Source organism: Scyliorhinus canicula, chromosome 9 (assembly GCF_902713615.1).
Source record: "Scyliorhinus canicula chromosome 9, sScyCan1.1, whole genome shotgun sequence".
Classification (NCBI taxonomy): Eukaryota; Metazoa; Chordata; class Chondrichthyes; order Carcharhiniformes; family Scyliorhinidae; genus Scyliorhinus; species Scyliorhinus canicula.
This window is the reverse complement of record NC_052154.1, coordinates 151554168-151573486: the sequence shown is the minus strand read 5'-3', so window position 1 is coordinate 151573486 and position 19319 is coordinate 151554168. Positions and strand designations below refer to the sequence as shown.

Genomic DNA, 19319 nt, shown 5'->3' with positions numbered 1-19319 from the left:
GGGGAACGCACCGCATTACCGTCGACAAATCCTTCAGCCCTGCGCCGCCAAATCCTTCCGCCCGGGTAAGTAAGTTTCAAAATTTTAGTATATCAAGCATTTAATGTTTTTTTTTGGTTAAAGACGAGCATACTACACGAAATATAAACATACATAAATTTTTACTTTTGTAGAGTAGGGGCCCCGCCATCGCCTTTCTAATTGGGCCCGCAATTCCTAGCACCGGCCCTGGATACAAGTCCCACTCCAGAGACTTAAGCACCAAATCTGAGCTGAGGCTCCCAGTAAAGTGCGAAGGAATAAACTGGATGAAATGTTAAACCAAGGTCATGCCTGCCCTTGACAATCCTGTGACACTTCTTCAAAGCACCTGCGATACTGCCTTAAAACGTCAGCTTCGCTCTATTCAAGATCAAGTCTCATGTTACCCACCACCACTCTTCTGTGAATGCACCTAAGTTTTGTAACATCTCGCCAAAGATGGGCAGAGAGATCTAAACTCAAGACATCTCCACAAACCCATACCAGTCCGTTACTGAATGGTTAGATCTCTAACCTTCTCTGCTTGTCCACTGTTCAACTCCTCTAAACTGGCGGAGGTCTGTCGCGGTTGTATCCTGCAGGATTAAAAAAAAAAACACAATATGCAGATGGTACAAACCAATTTAGTGGGGATTAGACATACTGTGAGAGTCTAAATAAAATCCCTTCACAGCCTCTACGTAAACATCAAAGCTGCTCACTGCGGTAGAAAAGCAAAATGCTGCACATGCTGAAAATAAAAACTGGAGATACTGAGCAGGTTAGGCAGCATCTGTGGAGAAAGAAAGAAGAGTGCATGTTTCAGGTCAGATGATGACCTTTCTTCATCATCTGTGGTACCCTTACCAAGATGCATGACATCGTTGGGGGCAGGGGTAGTGATGGATTCTCGCCTCTGATGTCAAAACAGTCAGTGGTCCCATTTTCTAGAATGTTCTCAGCTGTCTGTAATCTCATCCAACTCTACAAAGCTTTGAGATTTCTGCGCTCCTCCAATCCTGGCCTCTCGAGCATCGCTGGCTTTAACCTCTGCTCCAAGCCTTCAGCTTCTTGGGCCTTGTGCTCTGGAATTCCCTTCCCAAACGTCAGTACCTCTCTTTCCTCCTTCAAGACATTCCTTTGACTGAGCTTTTGGTCATTTGCCCAAATATATGGTTCGGTATCATATCTTGTTTTATATCATATCTAGGACAGTATATTATGTTAAAAGGCACTGTATATGTGCAAGCTGTGTTGTACGGTTGTGTTACTTGACTCCATTTAGGTCTGTAAGGATAGAGTCATTGTCATCAAGGCCTACAGCACAGAAAAGGCCCTTCGGCCCATCCCATCTTCGCCACTAAATAACAACCACGTAACCATTCTTACCCTATTTTCCAGCACTTCACCCATAGCCTTGTATACCTTGGCATTGCAAGTACACATCTAAATACTGTTTAAATGTTATGAGGGTCTCTGCCTCCACCACCCTTTCAGGCAGAGAGTTCCAGACTCCCACCAGGGTGGAAGCTTTTCCTCACATCCCATCTAAAGCTCCTGCCCCTTACCTTAAATCTTATGTTCCCTGGTCATTGATCCCTCCACCAAGGGGAAAAGTTTCTTCCTGTCTATCTATGCCCCTCATAATTTTATACATCTCAATCATGTCCCCTCTCAGTCTCCTCTGCTTCAAGGAAAACAACCCCCCCCCCCCAGTCTATCCAATCTCTCTTCATAGCTAAAGCTCTCCAGCCCAGACAATAGCCTGGTAAATCTCCTCTGCACCCTGTCAAGTGCTATCACATCCCATTCATTGAATACAGTATTGCAAACCACAATAACATACAACCAAAACCAACCACCTAACCTGGCAGATGCTAATTTTGTAGGTTTAATGGAAGCAGAGATGTTTTCAGCACAGAAAAGGCAGTGGTCGTTCTGCTCATTCCATCTGTGATTTTTTTTTGTTGAGCAATCCAAAGATAATCTCGCTCCTTCGCGCCCCCCTCCTGCTCCCACCCCATCATCACATTCCCCCTCTTCCCGTATCTGCTGCAAATACCCATCCACTCCTCCCTGCGGGCTTTCAGCTACCTCTGCCTCAACATTGCTTTTACATTTGAATTTTCTTACCTTATTTCAAACTCGACTGGTGTGAGGCGAGGTCCCTCAGTGTATGAGGGGACGTCAGGCAAGGCCTGTATCTAAAAACACAGGAGAAGATTTTGAAAAGTTGAGTTCATGAAACGAAGAGTAAGTTTATATATTTAGTTATTAATATGCTTAATTGGAAATATCGTCGCCTTTAAAAGGCAACATTATAATCGTTACCTCTGGTCTCATAACTTCGGAGTGACCTGTTGTAGTGGGGGTTGCAACCATTGAGCAGCTGCTCAACTCTTCCTCACTGCTCCCCATTAGCATCCTTTCCGAAGGCCCTGAAACAAAATGTCATTAGGTCGTTTGCCACCCGTTTCCTCAGCTGCGTTAAGACATGATCAACTTCAGTATCCGTACAAATATTTTTGAGATGAGACTGCCGCACTTTGCACATCAGTGTTGCACTTTGTTTTTTGTTCATCCTCTGGACATGGGTATCCCCGGCCAAGGGCAGTATTTAATGCCCATCGTAGCTGCCCCTTTAAAAGGTGGCGAAGGGGATGTCTTGAACTGCTGCAATCACTGTGGTGAAGGTACTCTTACAATTCTATTCTATGCAATGGTCTTCCTGCAGCTGTCGAGACCACTTTGGAGATAATTAGAAGCCAGCCATATGCGTGTGGGACTGGGTTAAGTCAGCAGGTTTCCTTCACTACAGGATACGAATGAATAAGTTGGGGTTTTATGACAATCTAACAGCTCCATGGTCACTTTTATTCTTGGGGGGGGGGGGGGGGGGGTGCACTGGCATTCATCACTGGAGTCTGGAAAACAAGGGAGTTGGAAGCAAGTGCAGAAGGGGTAATGTTTCATGGGTCATCCCCCCACCGTCTATATAACCACTGGGCCAAAGTAATTGGGAAATAAAAAACAATCTCAACAGTCTGAACTAGGATGAGAGAAAGAAGGTGGATGCATTTTCCTTACCTTGAGCCATTATCAGCTGCTTCATCGTTTTGCACGTGGTCAACAGGCGACTCAACTCTTCTATCCGATGGTCCTGTCATTGAATAAAACCATCACTGAAATGGTGGGAGACTCCGAAACAGAAGGAAGGCTTGCATTTTTGTTAAAGCGCTTTTTCACAACCTCTGGGCACCGCAAAGCTCCTTACAGCCAGTGAAGTCTTTTGAAGTGTAGTTACTGATGTAATGTCAGAAACATTGCAACCAATTCACATAAAACAAGCGCCCACAAACAGCAGTGAGGTAAACGACCAGGCAATCTATTTTGTTATTAAAGTATTGGTGGGTGAAAAGTTAATATGGACCAGAACCTTTCCTACTCCAGTGCCACGGGACCTTTTCATCCACCTGAACTGGGCAAACTGAATCTTGGCTGAACACCTTATTTGAAAAGAGTACCCCCAACTGCGCACCACTCTCTGAGCTCGGCTTTTGCAATGTCAGTCCAGATTATCAGGTTTCAGGAGTGGGGCTTGAAGCTACAACTTTATAACTTGGAGGCAAGTCACTCACTCTCCACAATTGAACAAGGGCAAAATCTTAAAAATACAGCTCGGCACAAAAATCAGGATACATGTTATTGCACATTGTGATGCGGGAAAGAGTGGAAAAGTGAAATGAGGTAGAGGAATGGGCGAACATGCATGGACATTATTTGTTACCTTTTCTTCATTTGCAGCCAGCAAAGAGTCCAATCCGACCTTTAGCCTTTGCACCTCTTGGTCTGCAACAGATTCAATTAAATAATCAATTGCTTTGGACAGTTATCACCCCCACTCGCCAATTCTTTGAAACTGAAAGAAAAATCACTTTTGTTAAAGCAAACACCAAACAATTACTTGAATTTGCAAAAACATGTCGATCGCAGAATGGAAACATGACGTTCTGAAACATTTAACACCATTACAATGCCTTAGTGCACAGATACATGGCCGTATTAATGAGTTAGAGCCAGCAATAGTCAATGGAGCAGTCAAGCATTACACATTGTCGTGATCTGTGCAGGCCTGATGAAGGACTATATTAATGCGAGTGTGGAAATTAAATAGGCTGATGAAAATGGAAGATGACAGCTAGTCTCAATAAACAATGTCTAACAGATGATATCCAATAATGGACTGCCTTCAACATGCAAATCAAACAGATTCTGCTGGGAGCTGAATAGATGAGCTGATAAGTCAACAAAAGAGGTTTTATGAGTTGAGCTTAGAAATTAGAAATAAAAAAAAGGGGGCAGTCACACTAGTGGGAGTATACTACAGACCCCAAATAGTGAAAGGGGGATAGAAGATCAAATATGTAGGCAAATTTCTGCCTGTAAGAACAGGAGACTTTAACTACCCCAATATCAACTAGGATTCAAATAACATAAGGGGCACGGAGGAGAAAAGTTTGAGCAGTGTGTCTGGGAAATTCCTTTCAACCAATTAGTGACAAATCCAATGAAAGGAAATGCGATTCTAGACCTAGTCTTCGGGGACGAAGAAGGGCAAGTGGGTGAAGTGACAGATGGCGACCATATCAGGGATAGCAAACAGAATTCAGTTAGATTTAGTATGACCATGGAAAAGGACAGAGATAAAGCAAGAGTAAAGTTTTGAACTGGGGAAAGGCAAATTTTGCACGAATGACAAGGGACTTGGCTGAAGTGGACTGGCCAGCACTGCTCGAGTATAAATCAGTGGGAAGCAATAAAAAGCGAGATCCTAAATGTACAAAGTAGACATGTCTCCTCCAAAAATAAGAGTGTCAAATCTATACCCCCCTCCCCCGCTCGTCTCTTGGAATACAGAGGAAATAAAGTGTATACTAAGCACAAAGAACTAAGCACTGCAGATATCCTAGACGAGAATAGGAAGTGCTGGGACGAAGTAAAAAAACAAATAAGGAAATCGAAGAGAGGGCATGAAAAAAGATTAGCAAGTAAAGTTGAAGAAAACCCAAAGATGTTTCATGAATATATTAGTGATTAAACGTTAGTGAAGGAAAAAATGGGCCCTATTAGAGATGAAGAAGGGGACCGGTGTGTAGATGCAGAAGTTGTGGGAAAGGTTTTAAATTAATCTTTTGTCACCGCCTTTACAAAGGAAAGGGGTGATCCATTTTACAATCTTATTCTAAACAGTTCCCACACCCATGCTCCTGTGGAGGGTGGCTAGCCCTCCCTCAACATTCCATCACCCTGTCCTCTGGAAGGAAATAGTTGCCCCACATTTAAAGTGTGCAGTTTTGGAAACACAATTAGAGCGAGAATGTGTGTGGTGGTGGCATGTGGTGTGTGTGGTGGTGGTGTGTGTGGTGTGTGGGGTGATGGCGTGTGTGGTGGTGGCGTGTGGTGGTGTGTAGTGTGTGTGGTGGTGGTTTGTGGTGGTGGTGTGTGGTATGTGTGGTGTGTGGTGGTGGTGTGTGGGGTGGTGGTGGTGTGTGGTGGTGGTGTGTGGTGGTGGTATGTGGTGGTGGTGTGTGTTGTGTGGTGGTGGTGTGTGGTATGTGTGGTGGTGTGTGGTGGTGGTGTGTGGTGGTGGTATGTGGTGGTGGTGTGTGTTGTGTGGTGGTGGTGTGTGGTATGTGTGGTGGTGTGTGGTGGTGGTGTGTGGTGGTGGTGTGTGGTATGTGTGGTGGTGTGTGGTGGTGTGTGGTATGTGTGGTGGTGTGTGGTGGTGGTGTGTGGTGGTGGTGTGTGGTATGTGTGGTGGTGTGTGGTGGTGGTGTGTGTGGTGGTGGTGGTGGTGTGTGTGGTGGTGGTGGTGTGTGGTGGTGGTGGTATGTGGTGGTGGTGGTGGGTGTGTGGGGTGCGGTGGTGGTGTGTGTTGTGTGGTGGTGGTGTGTGGTGGTGGTGTGTGGTGGTGGTGGTATGTGGTGGTGGTGGTGGGTGTGTGGGGTGCGGTGGTGGTGTGTGGTGGTGGTGTGTGGGTGTGGGGGGTGCAGTGTGTGATGTGTGTGGTGTGTGGTGGTGGTGGGTGTGGTGGTGGTGGTGGTGGTGTGTGTTGTGTGGTGGTGTGTGTGGTGGTGGTGGTGTGTGGTGGTGGTGTGTGGTATGTGTGGTGTGTGGTGGTGTGTGGTGGTGGTGGTATGTGGTATGTGGTGGTGGGTGTGTGGGGTGCGGTGGTGGTGTGTGGTGGTGGTGTGTGGGTGTGGGTGTGGGTGTGGGGGGTGCAGTGTGTGATGTGTGTGGTGTGTGGTGGTGGTGTGTGCGGTGTGTGATGTGTGCGGTGTGTGGTGGTGGTGTGTAGTGGTGGTGGTGGTGTGCGGTGGTGGTGTGTGTGTGTGGCTTACATTCACCAGGATGACCCCCGAGTTAGGAACCTATAGCTATGAGGAGGGGCCAGAGATACCAGGAGCACTTCTGTAGAATCAGAGGACGCTAAGGAGAGTTTTTCCAAATAATACAAAATGTTTCAATAAGATGAATAGGGAAAGGCTGTTTTCTGTGGCTAAGGAGTCAGCAATGTGAGGTCATTAGTTTAAAATTATCAGAGCGTGTGGGAGGTGAAGGGTTGGAATAAATTGCTTGACGTGGAAGGCTGTAGGAGTGTGGAATCCTTCAGGAAAGGAAGTGGTTGAGGCAGACTGTTGCACATCTAAAGGGAAATTTGGAATATATTGGAAGCAGAATTATGGGTTATGGAAAGAAAATGGGAAATGGGATTAGTTCTGTATTTCTTTTGCAAATGAACCAGCATGAATGGGCGGCACGGTGGCACAGCAGTTAGTACTGCTGCCTCACAGCACTGAGGGGCCGGGTTCGATCCCTGGGTCACTGTCTGTGTGCGGCTTGCACATTCTCCCAGTGTCTGCGCGGGTCTCACCCCACAACCTAAAGATGTGCAGGCTAGGTGGACTGGCCACGCTAAATTGCCCCTAAGTTTTAACAGAAACAGAACAGTACAGCACAGAACAGGCCCTTCGGCCCTCGATGTTGTGCCGAGCAATGATCACCCTACTCAAACCCACGTATCCACCTTATACTAGTAATCCAACAACCCCCATTAACCTTATTTTTTAGGACACTAAGGGCAATTTAGCCTGGCCAATCCACCTAACCCGCACATCTTTGGATTGTGGGAGGAAACCGGAGCACCCGGAGGAAACCCACGCACACACGGGGAGGTCGTGCAGACTCCGCACAGACAGTGACCCAGCCGGGAATCGAACCTGGGACCCTGTGAAGCATTTATGCTAACCACCATGGAAAAAAAATAATTGGATACCTTAAATTTTTTTTAAAAAAGAACCAACATGAATACAGTGAGTCTGACTGCCCCTCTTCTATATTGAAAACCTGTGTTGCTCAAAAGTTGTGTGCGCCTTGGTGGGGTAGAGCTTGAAATGATAGAGAGCAATGAACCACAGGCCAGCATCTAGTTTGCCACTTTTTAGATAGACACTGAAAAACGATGGAACAAAATTAAATTGATTCATTCTCCATTCTAATATTTTACAAACACAAATGTGTCATCCTAGCTAGGTCCATCGTTTTCTGTGCCTGATTCTCCCTGACTGGTGTCAAAAATACACAAATAGCTATTGAAGTACACACGTGCTAATTTTTAGAAGCTGCTCAGAGAATTCAACTACGTTAGCAGAGAACAGGATGAGTGAATCCCTCATCCTGGGGAAAATCAAACTCATTGCACCCTTCGGAACGATTTACAGTTTGACAGTGGACACCGACTGTTTGCAGGCACAGTGCTGCAAAGCAAATAGGGTTCTGGAGGAGGCCATTCAACCTCAAGCTTGATCCATCATTCAATTAGACCATGGCTGATGTGTGACTTATCTCCTTTGGGGGGAGGGGGAAGAGAAATTGAGATTTCCACTACCTTTTGTGGGAAATGCCCTGGAAGATCTGGCGCTAAATTGACAACACCCCTTGGAAAGGCTGCATTTGTTTTATGAGGTTTGTATTTTCCCACGTTTGGAACTTTAATAATAAAGGAATTTAATTGATTAGAAAGAGAGAAACTGCATGGGGGTGGGGTTCCAGAACAAATGGATAGAATCTTAAAATTAGAGTTAGGCTCTAGGGCGGCACAGTGGAATTGGGGCGGCATGTTGCACAGTGGTTAGCACTGCTGCCTCATAGTGCCAGGGACCCGGGTTCAATTCTGACCTTGGTAATTGTTTGTGTGGAGTTGGCACTTTCTCTGCGTGGGTTTCCTATGGGTGCTCCAGTTTCCTTTCACAGTCCAAAGATGTGCAGGTTAGGTTGGGTTACGGGGATAGAGAGCGTGCCCAGGTAGGATGCTCTTTCAAGAGAGTCGGTGCAGACTTGATGGATGAATAGCCGCATTCTGCACTGTGGCAATTCTAGACTGTTGAGGAAGCACTTCCATCACACAAAATGTAGTGAAAATGTGGAATTCTCTTCCCCAAAATGCTGTGGATGTAGGGGATATATTGGGGTTTGTTGGATTGATATTGATCTGACTGAATGACAGAACAGCATCTTGTGACAGGAGGGCCTACTCTTACCCTTAAGAGTAAGTGTTTAATAAAAAGGTGTACTTATTCCATTGCACATGCAAGATTCTGATGAGTGGCCAATGATCCATTGTGAGTAGCAGCAGTATCCATGGATACTGGCTAGTAGAAATAGAACTGCCTGCTGGGGCAACCACTATGGTTTGTGATTTGTGGAAGGAGCTAATTTTTAAAGGAATCATAGAATTCACAGTGCAGAAGGAGGCCATTTGGCCCATCTTTGCATAAATTCACACTTTCAGACCATTACAATGTGGTGAGGTATGAAAATTAAATTCAGGTTCTTCCCAATCTTTGACTGTACACAGTCTTGTTGGGAATTTCTTCCGCCAAGTTGAGTTGGACGGCAGGGAAGTGAGGAGTTGCTTAACTGGGAATCAGTGTAGGTCAATGAGTCTAGGTGATAAATTAACAAGAGTTTATGCAGATAACAAGGTAGGCCACAGTTTTGCTCGACTGAAGACAGGTTTTAGCCTCTCTGCTTCCGTGACCACACTCTGGTAAAAGTCTCCTCTCTCCATCATTTAACTTTAATCCTACTCTCAGCTACTGTCACAACCCAGATTGTGACAGAGCTGTAGAACATTCCAGGAATAGAAACCATCCATTTGGTTCTAGCCTGTGCGCTGCAGTCAATCACCACAGGCCCAACTAGTCTAACTGCTCGCAACCCTTAATATTCCTCTTCTTAAAACAATATTATTAGATAGATGCTTGAAAAACATTTCAGAGACTCTGCCTCCACATTGTGGCTAAGAGTGACACAATAAATGTTGGCCGGGCCAGGCCAATGTGGCCCACATCACACAAAATTAATAAATTAAAAACAAAATTCCAATATTGCACAAGGTAACTGAACAGTCAAATTCTTTTTTTGGAACTCGGAAACTTCGACTCATGTTTAACTAGCTACACGGGATTCTGTGTACTTGAATTTAGACCCCTTGTTTAAATGTGTTATGTTTGCATTTATTCTTAGATTGTGAGCATCGTGATAAAGGTGACATTTATTGTGTTTACATAGGACTACATAGAATATACAGCACAGAAAAAGGCTATTTGACCCAAACAGTCCATGCCAACATTTGTGCTCATTTAGAGGATCTTCACATCCTTTTCCACCTAACTCAATGAGCATAATCTTCCAATCTTGGTCAACATGTGACTCCAGTCCCACATCAGCATGGTTGATCTTCCATTCTCATGTATTTCTTGTGGTTTTCTGGCTTCCTCTTAAATGCATCTATAACAATTTACCTCAAATTCCCTCTGTGGTAGGTGTAATTTGCACATGCTCACCATTCTCTGCTTAAAGATGCTTCTTCTGAATTGTCTATTGGATTTCTTGGTGACCATCTTATATAATAATGCCCATTAGTTTTTGCTCTTCCCCACAAGTGGAAGACTCTCTTTCAGCATCTACGCTATTGAAATCTCTCCATTTTAAATCTCTCAGTTTTGTCAACCCTCAGTCTTTTCTTTTCTAAAGGAAAGGGACCCAGCCTGTTCACCCTCTCCTTTAGGTATACGCCCACATTCCTGGTATCATCCTGGTAAATGACCAATTCTCAAAATATTCTGAACAAATGGTGATGATGTAGTGTGTTTAATGCAACCGTGTGTCTTGCTAGGTCACTTCAGAGGGAAATTAAAAATCAACCATGCTGATGTGGGACTGGAGTCACATGTTGACCAAGATTGGGTAAGGATGGCTGGTATCCTTCTCTAACAGGACATCGATGAGCCATTTGGGTTTTGCGACAATCCAACAGCTTCAGAGTCACTTTTACTAAAGCCAGCTTTTTATTTCCAGATATTATTTTTCAATCTCAATTCAAATTCTTAAACTACCACGATGGGATTATTAGTCCAGCGATCGTAATTCGGAAGAAACCAGATTATGTTTTTTCAGATGGGTTTAGAGAAGTGACCTTGATGATGTTGGTCCGCTGACTTGCTTGATGAAACTCCACATGTAAACAGCAAATTGCAAAGCAGCTTCAGGCCAATAAAGCTTACAGTAAAATATTGCCATGCATTTGCCATGCAATCACCACTGCCGGTGCGGACCCCTCCACATCCCACAACACCCCTCCATCAACCTCCCCACCCAACACTACCCGAATCCAACACTCCACACTCTTAACCTCCCATCTCCATCTCCACCCCCAACCTTCCCTCCATCACTTTGCCCCAACCGTCCCTCTCCATACCATCCCAACATCCCACCCCCAATTCCCCCCCCCCACAACACCTCTCCATCTCCAACTCTGCACCTGCCCAATACTTCTCCCCCAACCTCCATCTCTCCACCCATCCCCACGCCCATAACGCTCCAAACTCGCCACCCAATAAATCCCCTCCTGACAACACCCCACCCTCAATCTCCCTTCCATACCATGAAATCCTATCCCCAAACTTCTCATCCCCACCCAACACCTCCACATCCCCAACTCCCCACCTCCTCATCCCAAGACCCCACCACTCACAAAGACATCACTCAATCCCGCCAAACATCCCCACCCAAACCTCCATGCCACCACCTACCCTTTAATCCCTCACAAAGAGAAGGTGAAAGCTTACGTTTTTCCTTGAGCCTTCTCCTATACATGTCCTCTATGATGCCACAGGTGAACAGTGTAAGAGAAGATCAGAGTGGGCAAAAAGCAAAGATTAGAAGTAGAAACCACAAATAGAGAAAATTAACCCAGAAGATCCCACGACCAGGTGCTGCTAGTGGAGAGATGGTCAGGTCCTCTCTGAGAGGGTCCCCCTCAGGGAATCCCCAGCATGTGGCCTGCCATTTTCTCCCCTAAGGACACTCCCCAAATGGCCTGCTCCACAATGGCAGCTCCTGGTCCCAGAATCACCCCACAGCACCTTGAAAGGAATTGCTTCACATGTTTTATTACTGTTCCACTCAATAACAGGATCTGCCATTTAAGAATCAACTTTGCCAATTCATTACCAACAGCAGAAGTTTCTAAAACACTTTAAATAATTTTGCACTTATTACCTCAGGTTATGCATTCTTCCCGCAGGTCTCTGTTATATATACTTGTCAACAGATGGGCAAGCAGAATCTGCGGGCTAAGGTATCAGGCGATATGCAGCAGACGTTGGAAAATGGAGTTGAGGTGATTAAACTGAATGGTGGCACAGGTTTGGTAGACTGGAAGGAACAGGAGGAGGCCAAAGTATTGGGATATCAAAGTGAACGAGCATCAATTTTAAGCGAAATTATATGCTGGTGCCAGCAGATGCGTTTGAGAGCCGAATTTAGAAGTAAGTTTTGAGGAGCATCTTAAAGGAGGTGAGAGGGTGTAGAGATCTGGAGAGGTTTAAGGAGGGAATTCCAGAGTTTAGAGCCCAGACACGGCTGTCAATGCTGTGATTAAAATTAGGGCTGCGCATTAGGCCAGAAGTAGGGGGGGGTTGTAGGGCTGGATGAGGCTACATATATATCAGGAGGGAGCGATGCTCCAGAGGCCCATTTTATGTTGCAGAGTATAACTTAATGTATTCTGATTTTTAAAAATATCTTCATGGTTTTGGCAAAATGGTGTCTGAAATTACAGCTCTACCAAAACAGTGCTACTGCATCGATCGCACAAGGCAATGCTGATCGCCATCTGGGAATCATTAGAAGTTAGTGGAGTGGTGCAAAATTTATTAATAAAAAATAGAATGTTGCTCTCAGTGGCTTAAATACCAAGGAGCAGAAGTTATGTCACAGTTACAGCCCTTTTAAAAGTACTGTTCTGGATACCACGCTTCAGGAAGAATACATTGCCCTTGGATGCAGTGCAGGTTTCAGCTGAATGATAGTGGCCTTAAAAGGGTTAAAATTGAGGACGAGTTGCATGGACTAGGTTTGTGTTCCCTTCAGTATGGAAGATTAAGGGATGAATTGGTTGAGGTGTTTTTAAGATGATTTGATAGGGCACAGAGAGAAACAATTTCTTCCAAAGGGGAAATTCGGGCCAAGAGATCACAACCCTACAAGTATAACTAGGCCATTCAGGGGAGATTCAGGAAGCACTTTTTTCACACAAACGGCAGTGGAAATCTGGAACTCTCTCTCCCCCAAGAAGCTTCTGGGGCTGAGGGCCAATTGAAGATTTCAAAACGGAGTTGATAAATTTCTGTTGGGCAAGGGTATTGAGGGTCACAGACCCGAGGTAGGTGGATGGAGTTAAGGTATGGATCGGACATGATCCACTGGAATGCTGGAACAGGATTAAGGGGTTTCCTGGTCTCCTCTTCCCAATGGCTTAGTTTGTTTTAATGTGTTACAATAGCTTAATTCAGTGCCTCCCAAAAGTGGTCACCTGGCTGAACTTCAAAGAGCTGCAGGAAAAACCTGACACACCAGCAGTGAAGGTTAGATTGTAATCATCATAGCTCAATCAAATGACACAATTCCTTTAAGGTTTCATAGGACTGTTACAGATTTCCTGGATAAGCCAAATAAAAGCAAAACACTGTAGATGCTGGGAGAGAGAAACAAGAGTTACCATTTCTGCAGAAGGATCCTTTGGACTCAAAACGTTAACTCTGTTCCTCTCTCTCCAGATTCTGCCAGATCTGCTGCGTTTATCCAGCATTTTCTGTTTTTATTTCAAGTACAAGCCAACCATGCAGATGTACCCAATCCCCTTAAGAGGATAGTATTATGACACTTAAAATAAGAATGACGTTTGCATTTATTTGGGCTTTGCAGCCCCCACCAAACATCCCAAAGTGTTTCATATCCAATGAATATCTTCAAGGTGCAGGGACTGTCGTGATGAAGGTGAACTGATGCATGGCAGAATCGCCCAATCAGTAACTGATGGAAGGCCAGCTTTTTACAGCACTGGTTGGGAGGAATGTTGGTCAAGAGACTTAGGGGGAACCCTCCTGTCCTTCAAACACTTTCATGGCATTTTTAAAAAACTATCTATTTGAACTGGCTGATATAACCTTAGTTATAATAATCGGTCTAAAGTCTGGCTGACCTAAATTATAAATGATGCCACTTGAATCTGTTAATCTGGCAAATTGTAGATTATAATAAAAACTAATTACTGCGGATGCTGGAATCTGAATCAAAAATGGAAACTGCTGGACAATCTTAACAGGTCTGACAGCATCTGTGGAGAGAGAAGGGAGCTAATGTTTTGAGTCTGGATGACTCTTGTCAAAGCTAGAAATTTGATGAGATTTCTAGTGTGCATGTGCTTGTGCATGTGCATGTGCGTGTGCGTGTGCGTGTGCTTGTGCGTGTGTGCGCGCGCATGTGGGAGGGGAAGGTGGTGTTTGGAGCAAAAGAGAAAATGCTGGAAAATCTCAGCAGGTCTGGCAGCATCTGTAGGGACAGAAAAGAACCAACGTTTTGAATCCAATGACTGTCAAAGCTAACAGTCAGAGAATGTGGGGAATAGTTATATCGTGGAGTGAGAATGAAAGACGGGTCATAGCCACAGAAACCCAGGAAAACGGGGTGCTAATAGCCACAGGAACCAAGGGGAAAGAGTGTGAATGGCAATCCCCAGAGAGAACAAAAGGTGTGAGAGGCCAAACAGCAGAGAAAATAACATCAGAGGGTGAACTGTGACAGATGGTGATGTGGGGGGAGGGGAAGGGGGAAGCAAAGGGAAGAGGGGGTTTAAATATATATATTAAGAAAGACAAGAAAGAAAGAAATAGAACAAAGAATAGAAATAGAAATAGTAAGAGACAGTTGAAATGAAATGGGATGAAAACAAATGGGTCTAGGTGGGGTAGAGCTAATCATCTGAAGTTGTTGAATTCGATGTTGAGACCGGAAGGCTGTAGCGTACCTAACTGGAATATGAGATATCGTTCCTCCAGTTTGCATTGAGCTTCACTGGAACATTGCAGAAGGCCAAGGACATACATGTGGGCATGGGAGCAGGGTCTTTTGTTAAAATGGCAAGCAACGGGAAGGTCCGGTCCTGAATGCGCACAGACCAAAGGTGCTCAGCAAAGCAATCGTCCAGTCTACGTTTGGTCTCTCCGATATACAGGGGACCACATTGGGAGCAGCGGATGCAATAGACCAGATTGGAAGAGATGCAAGTGAAATGCTGCTTAATCTGGAATGTGTGTTTTGGGTTTGGAATGTTAAGCATGGAAGAGGTAAAGGGGCAGGTGTTACACCTTCTGCGATTGCATGGGAAGGTGCCACGGGTGATGGGAAGGTGCCATGGTTGATGGGAGAGGTACTGGGTATGATGGAGGAGTGGACTAGATTATCTCAGAGGGAACGGTCTCTGAGGAATGCTGATAGCGGGAGTGAAGGGAAGATGTGTTTGGTTGTGGCATCACGCTGAAGTTGGCGCAAATGGCGGAGGATTATGCTTTGCATACGGAGGGATTAAATGCGAGGACGAGGGGGGACTCTGTCCTTGTTCTGGGAGGGAGCGAGGGTAGTGGCACGGGTAGACCGCACACTGTTGAGGGCCCTGTCAACAACTGTAAGTGGGAAATCACGGTTGAGGAAGAAGGAATACATTTACGAAGCACCATTTTGGGAAGTGGTATCATCGGAACAAATACGATGGAGGCGAAGGAGTTGAGAGAAAGGGATGGAGTCCTTGCAGGGTGTGAAGAGCTGTAGTCCAAATAGTTGTGGGAGTCAGTGGGCTTGTAGTGGATAATAGTAGATAATCTGTTGCCAGAAATGGACACAGAAAGATCAAGGAAGGGAAGGGAAGTGTCTGAGATGAACCAGGTGAAAGTGATGGAGGGTTGGAAACTGGAAGCGAAGTTGATGAATTTTTCTAGGTCCGGACGAGAGCATGAAGCGGCACCAAAATAGTCATCAATGTATCGTTAAAGGAGTTGTGGGAGGGGACCCGGGTCGGCGTGGAACAAGGAATGTTTCACATACCCCATAAAAAGACAAGCGTAGCTAGGACCCATGTGGGTACCCTTTGCTATACCTTTACTTTGGAGAAAATGGGATGAGTTAAAGGAGTTGTTGAGAGATGGAACCAGTTCAGCCAGGCGGAGGAGAGTGGTGGTGGATGGGAATTGTCTGGGCCTCGAGAAAGAAGCGAACAGCTCTCAGGCTACCCTGGCGTGGGATGGAGGTGTAAAGAGATTGCACATCCATGGTCAATGGGATGCGATTATGGCCTGCAAACTGGAAGCTGTCAATATGACGTAGTGCATCAGAGGAATCCCAGATGTAGGTGGGGAGGGAATGGACCAGAGGAGTGAGGATGGAGTGAAGATAAGAGGAAATATGTTCGGTGGGGCGGGAGCATGCTGACACAATGGACCTGCTGGCACAGTGCGTTTTGTGGAATTTGGGATGTAGATAAAAACGGGCTGTCTGGGGTTGGGAGACTATGAAGTTGGAAGCTGTTTTGGGGGGGGGGGGGGGGGGGGGGGGGAGAGAGAGAAGGCATCCAGAGGAAATGAGGTCGCTAACGGTTTTGGAGATAACGGCTTGATGTTCAGTGGTCTGGTCATGGTCCATGGGGAGGTAGGAAGAAGTATCTGCGCGTTGGCGCCAGACGACAACAGCACCCCGTTTGTTGGCAGGTTTGATGACAAAGTCAGGGTTAGACCTGACGGAGTGAAGAGCAGAAAGTTCGGAAGGAGAGAGGTTGGAATGGGTGAGGAGGGCAGAAAAATGAAGACGCCCAATGTCCCGTCGACAGTTCCCAATGAAAAGATCAAGCACAGGTAATTGTCCAGCTTGGGGGGGGGGGGGGGGGGGGGGGGGATCAGTGGAATGGGGGGAGGATTCTTGCCCAAAGAAGTGGGCACAAAGTCGAAGGCGACGAAAGAAGAGTTCAACATCATGTCGAGCCCAGAATTCATTGAGGTGGGGACGTAAGGGTACAAAGCTGAGTCCTTTGCTGAGAACAGCACGCTCAGCCTCAGAGAGAGGAAGGTCGGAGGGTATGGTGAACACACAGCAAGGGCTGGGGTGGGGAGAAATGGGGTATGAGGCATTGGGACTGGTGGAGGGACTAGGATGGGCAGTGGTGATGATACTGGGGGAAATGGGGAAGGTGGGATTGGGACTGGTGGAGGGCCTAGGCTGGGCTATCTGGTGTTTGGAGCAGTGGGCTTGGAAGAGGGCCAGCCATAGGTGGAGATTAACAAAGATATTGTGGACTAAAAGACAAAGGGAATGTAAATGGCGGTGATAGTGGCATAGTCAGAGATCAGAATACGTTACCGGCAGAACAAATAATAATCTTTATTAGTGTCACAAGTAGGCTTACATTAACACGGCAATGAAGTTACTGTGAATATCCCTAGTTGCCATACTCCGACATCTGTTCGGGTACACTGAGGGAGAATTCAGAATGTCCAATTCAACTAACAGCACATCTTTTGGGGCTTGTGGGAGGAAACTGGAGCACCCGGAGGAAGCCCTGGCAGACACGGGGAGAACATGCAGACTCTGCACAGACAGTGACCCAAGCTGGGAATTGAACCCAGATCCCTGGCGCTGTGAAGCAACAGTGCTAACCACAGTGCTACAGTGTCATCCTACAAGGTGAGTAGTGTGTCAAAGGACAACTTGGGACAGGGAGCAGGTGGTCCTATTGGGGTGGGTGGTGGGAGGGGAGACGGCGGTGAAAGAATAAAAACGGATCGAAGAAAGAAATTAAAATAAAGTGTTAGAAATAAAAATGGAGTGAAGGTGGAGGAGAGTCTGAAGTTGTTGAACTCAATGTTAATTCCGGAAGGCTGTAACGTGCGTATCGGAAGATGAGGTGCTGTTCCTCCAGTTTGTGTTGGGCTTCACTGGAACATTGGAGGCTATGTTGTGATCGGAGTGCTCAGGAATGGAACATTTCCTATTTCAGCTGCTTAACCTCACATTTCCCATGGGCAAGACACAGGGCAAAGTTCTCTCCACTGAACTAGACAAGCTGCTTTAGCTCAACTTTGAAATTCATCCCACCGCAACTATTCCTAGCTTTAAATCAGGAGCCACATTTGTCCATCAAATAAACAGTGATTACACGCCAATTGTAGTTAATTGGGTGTGAAGCACTTCAGGACATCCGGAGGTCAGGAAAGACATCTGAAAAGCAGAATTCTGCGGATGCTGGAAATCTGAAATAAAATGCTAGAAAGACTCAGTGAAGCGGCAAATACTCTGTGGGAACAGAAGCAGAACTAACATTTCGGGTTGATGACTTTTCATCAGAAGTGGGAAAGGTTAGAGATGTAATAGGAGTTGATCCAGCGGTGGGGTGGGACAAGAGCAAAAAGGCCGTGATAGGTTGGAAGACAGCGAGAGATTGAATGACAGAAGTCTTCCAGTGCCAAAAGGAATGGTGGTGGTGGGGGAGACAGCAACAAGAGAAAAACTGAAACAAAAGAAAAGGAGACAAAAGGTGGAGCAGAGTCTGAAATTGTTGAACTGAATGTCAAGGCCAGAAGGCTGCATGTAAAGTGCTAATCAAAGGGTGAGGGGCTGCTTCTCAACCTTCCAAACCAGTGACTTTGACCATCGAGAAGGACATTGGCAGCAGATACATGGAAAGTTCCAACCTCCAAGTTCCCCTCAATCCTGACCTGGCAATAAATCATCGTTCCTTCACTCTCACTGGGGGAAAATCCTGGAACTCCCTCCCTAACAGCACCGTAGGTCTTCATATGGACTGCAGAGGTCCAAGGCAGCAGCTCATCATCACTTTCGCAAGGGCAATTAGAAATGGACAGTAAATGCTGGCCTAGCCAGTCACAACCACATCCCATAAACACATTTTTGAAAAGCTTACGTTGATCTCCACTGGAACAGTGGAGCCAAGGACAGAGCTGAACATTTGATTTTGCTTTATTCACCTTGTGAAACTACAGTTTGTGTGTTAAATTCACTGCCCAGAATGGATCGAAGCCTTACATGCGAAATAGGTGGTGTAGGCCATGCGGCCCATCAAGCCTGCTCTGCCATTCAGCAAGATCATGGTTGATCTTCTATCTCTTCCATCTTCCCATACTATCCCACAAAATCCCCAAGTTATTAATAATTCCCCAAAATCTAGCAACCTCTGCCTTCAATATGGCCAACAAGTGTACATGCAAAGCTCTCCGAGGCAGATAATTTCTGACTCTCAACTCGTTGAGACAAATTCTCACTTCATTCAGAAATAGGCATAGAACACTGAATCTCCCCTACAGTGCAGAAGGAGGCCGACCTTCTGAAAGAGCACCCTACCAGCCCACTTCCCCACTCTATCCCTGTAACCCCACCTAACCTATACACCTTTGGACACTATGGGACAATTTAGCATGACCAATCCAGCTAAGCTGCACACCTTTGAACTGAGAGGGGAAACCGGAGCACCCGGTGCATACCCACGCAGGCACGGGGAGAAAGTGCAAACTCCACACAGATAGCCTCCTGAGGCTGGAATTCAACCTGGGCCCTTGGCCCTGAGGCAGCAGTGCTAACCACTGTGCCACCATGCCACCTCCTGGCTGACTCCTTATTCTGAAAACGTGACCCAGGGTAAATTTCTCTGCAAATACCCTGCCAAGCCCGCTGAGCATTTTATACCATTCAGTTAGATCACCACTTGCCCTTCTGAATTCTGGGGAATATCGGCCTTGCCTACTCAATCTTTCCTAATTGAACTTTCCCCCAATCCATAGGAATCAATCATCACTGCACTCTCTCTAAGGAAGGTATATCCTTCCTTTGGT

General features: G+C 46.0%; 1 protein-coding gene across 13 annotated transcripts in view; it reads right to left on the bottom strand.

Moving 5' to 3' along the window:
• Positions 1–19319, bottom strand: part of LOC119971787 (liprin-beta-2-like) — a 354279-nt gene that overhangs the window by 34468 nt on the left and 300492 nt on the right. For 12 of the 13 annotated variants that reach the window (XM_038807902.1, XM_038807904.1, XM_038807906.1 and 9 more), the window contains 6 exons: positions 11214–11246; positions 3809–3870; positions 3109–3181; positions 2353–2459; positions 2155–2225; positions 557–617 (listed from right to left, as the gene is read on the bottom strand). In XM_038807902.1, the coding sequence (XP_038663830.1) occupies positions 557–617; positions 2155–2225; positions 2353–2459; positions 3109–3181; positions 3809–3870; positions 11214–11246 (407 nt within the window). The remainder of the gene's footprint in view (positions 1–556; positions 618–2154; positions 2226–2352; positions 2460–3108; positions 3182–3808; positions 3871–11213; positions 11247–19319) is intronic. The other variant, XM_038807909.1, reaches the window with a different exon arrangement.